A 2,272-nucleotide genomic window follows, 5' to 3' on the forward strand; every position below is an offset into this window, starting at 1 on the left:
TTGATACACTTTCAGCCGTTTTGTAAGAAGAGCAAGCAGTTATAGTCTCAAAAGTTAAAATATTGCAACCTTTATCTTTCTTTTCAGTAGCCTGCAACTGTTTAGAGACACTGGAGTGGCGTGAAGTAGAATTGACAGTTTTTAGCCTGTTGGTCCATTATAGCTAATGATAGTATACCTCCACAATGGCGGACTGAAAAATTTTCCATTTACGGTACCCCAATGAATATCATTATAAATTGGCAAAATCATTCACAGGAAAGATATGAATACTTTCTTGTTACTCCTAGATGACTGGAAGTGTGATATATTGTTTTGGAAGAATAATGGCTGTAACTACACCAGTCATTGTTAAGACATAATACTATGTTTTGGTAGATCCTGATTGGGTGTAATGAACCTTAATTTAGAAGATTCTCTTATCCTTTTGCAAAGGATTATCAGCATACAGTTATTCATTACAGAGATCATAAAGTGTGACAGAAGTACACGACTTTGAAGAAACAAACCTGTGCTTCAGTTAGGAAAGAAGTTGAGATGCAAGAGCAATTACCATCTGTTGACAATAAAAAGTATATGCAAACCTGTTCCATCAGAATATCAAACAGTTCTTTGTCCAAGAAATCCCAAGCAGATGTGCAATTTACAAGCAAAGCAACGACAGAAACTATGCCTATCTCATGATGCTTTGTATAATTTTCATGAAAAATTGTCACTCACCCAAACCTCACTGTGATCTGTGGCCTCAATTCAATGCTGAAAGATATAAACAGACTGCTTTCTATTGCTGAAAGCAACTTGCATCACTTATTGCCATATGATATAAGTTTTTTGCTTGGAGATTTTTTACGTATCACCACTATTCTTTAGAAAAGTTTTATTTTCAAAGTTTCCTGTGATGCAAGTAGCATTCGTAGTACACAAAAGAAAACTGAGATGTTGTCTTGAAGAATGTTCAGAGTTATTGCTAAGGAATTACCATCTCTTGTTAATGTGAGTCAAATGATACCAATGGTAACAGATGATGAAAAGGCATTTGATACTATTGAAAGATATCTAAAGTTCATCAATTACTTTGTTGGAATCACATAATTAATAAAGCTAAGCTGTGGCTAAGGCAACATTAAGCAACATCACAAGAAGTACTAGTTTATGTGAGTGATTTTTGTGATCTTCTCTATTAGCCATCTGCTTCAGAATATGACTCAGCTGGACATTTTAAAACAAAAATGGAGTGAATAATATCCAAAGCATGATGCCTAGAAACTCTCTCTGTGTTACCTCTACATGCCAGAGCATGATCTTTAAAAGCATAAGCAGGGCAGAATCAAAAGGGACAATCAGTGGTGTCACTAGAACAACTAATATCTCCGGGCTGAAATTCACAGTCTAAAAGATGAAGGCCTATGAGGAAGGAAGAACTCCTGACCAATCACCTGCAGCATGAGGAATATTGCTAGACAGGAGAAGGGCCAAAGAACGAATGTCCTGAGTCGATGAGAGAAGAGCACTTTGATTGACCTCATTATTGTTATTATTATTATTATTATTATTATTATTATTATTATTATTATTATTATTATTACTATTATTATTATTATTATTATTATTATTATTAATAGGGAAAAAAGAAAAAAATGCCTATTAAATAAACAACCCTGTCACAACTCAATTCAACCATTTTTTAAATGGCATGAGACTACTAGCACTCTGTGCACTGTTTATTTAATAGCGACATTCTAGCTGATTCAAAAATGTACTCACCCCAATATATCTCACTGGTCGTCCCTGTAAAGAACACATACCAGCACTCGTACCACCAGCCACCTTGATGCAGAGTAGCACAATTGTAGCTATTGGTTTCTTTGTCTGGGGTTAAGAATGGATTGTTGTTGTGATGTGAGAGATAATTAGGGAGTGTCCCATTATAGTTTCCAACGTTCAGTCTGTATCCTGATTCTTTGCTACTGATACTGAAGTGATCATACATGAGGATATGCTTGATTTTGTTGGCTGTTAGCTCAATGCGTAAGATTGTGTTATAGAGCTGAGTATAGTTATGCATAAATTCCAATCCAATCCAATGATTACCACTGATGTTCCCAAATCCTTGATATCTCTTGTACTGACTATATGGCTGATTGTAGTTTACACTATCATCTGTACCGTCCCTGTAGAATATCACTAGCCAGGCTTTGTTGTTATCTGGCTCCATCTCACAGTACACACTGGCATTGGCTATGTTATACACTCCAGAGTAAGGGAAACCACT

At 35.7% G+C, this 2,272-nt stretch overlaps 1 protein-coding gene across 1 annotated transcript; it reads right to left on the reverse strand.

The window, feature by feature from the left end:
• Positions 1–1,805: 1,805 nt before the first annotated feature.
• Positions 1,806–2,215, reverse strand: LOC105315810 (angiopoietin-related protein 6-like; the record flags this gene model as incomplete). The annotated part of the gene is made up of 1 exon (XM_011410564.1): positions 1,806–2,215. A coding segment is annotated over exon 1 (410 nt), but the record flags the coding sequence as incomplete, so codon positions are not given.
• Between the last annotated feature and the right edge of the window lie 57 nt (positions 2,216–2,272).

Source organism: Amphimedon queenslandica, unplaced genomic scaffold, assembly GCF_000090795.2.
Source record: "Amphimedon queenslandica unplaced genomic scaffold, v1.1 AMPQUscaffold_7908_Cont20145, whole genome shotgun sequence".
In the NCBI taxonomy this organism is placed as follows: Eukaryota; Metazoa; Porifera; class Demospongiae; order Haplosclerida; family Niphatidae; genus Amphimedon; species Amphimedon queenslandica.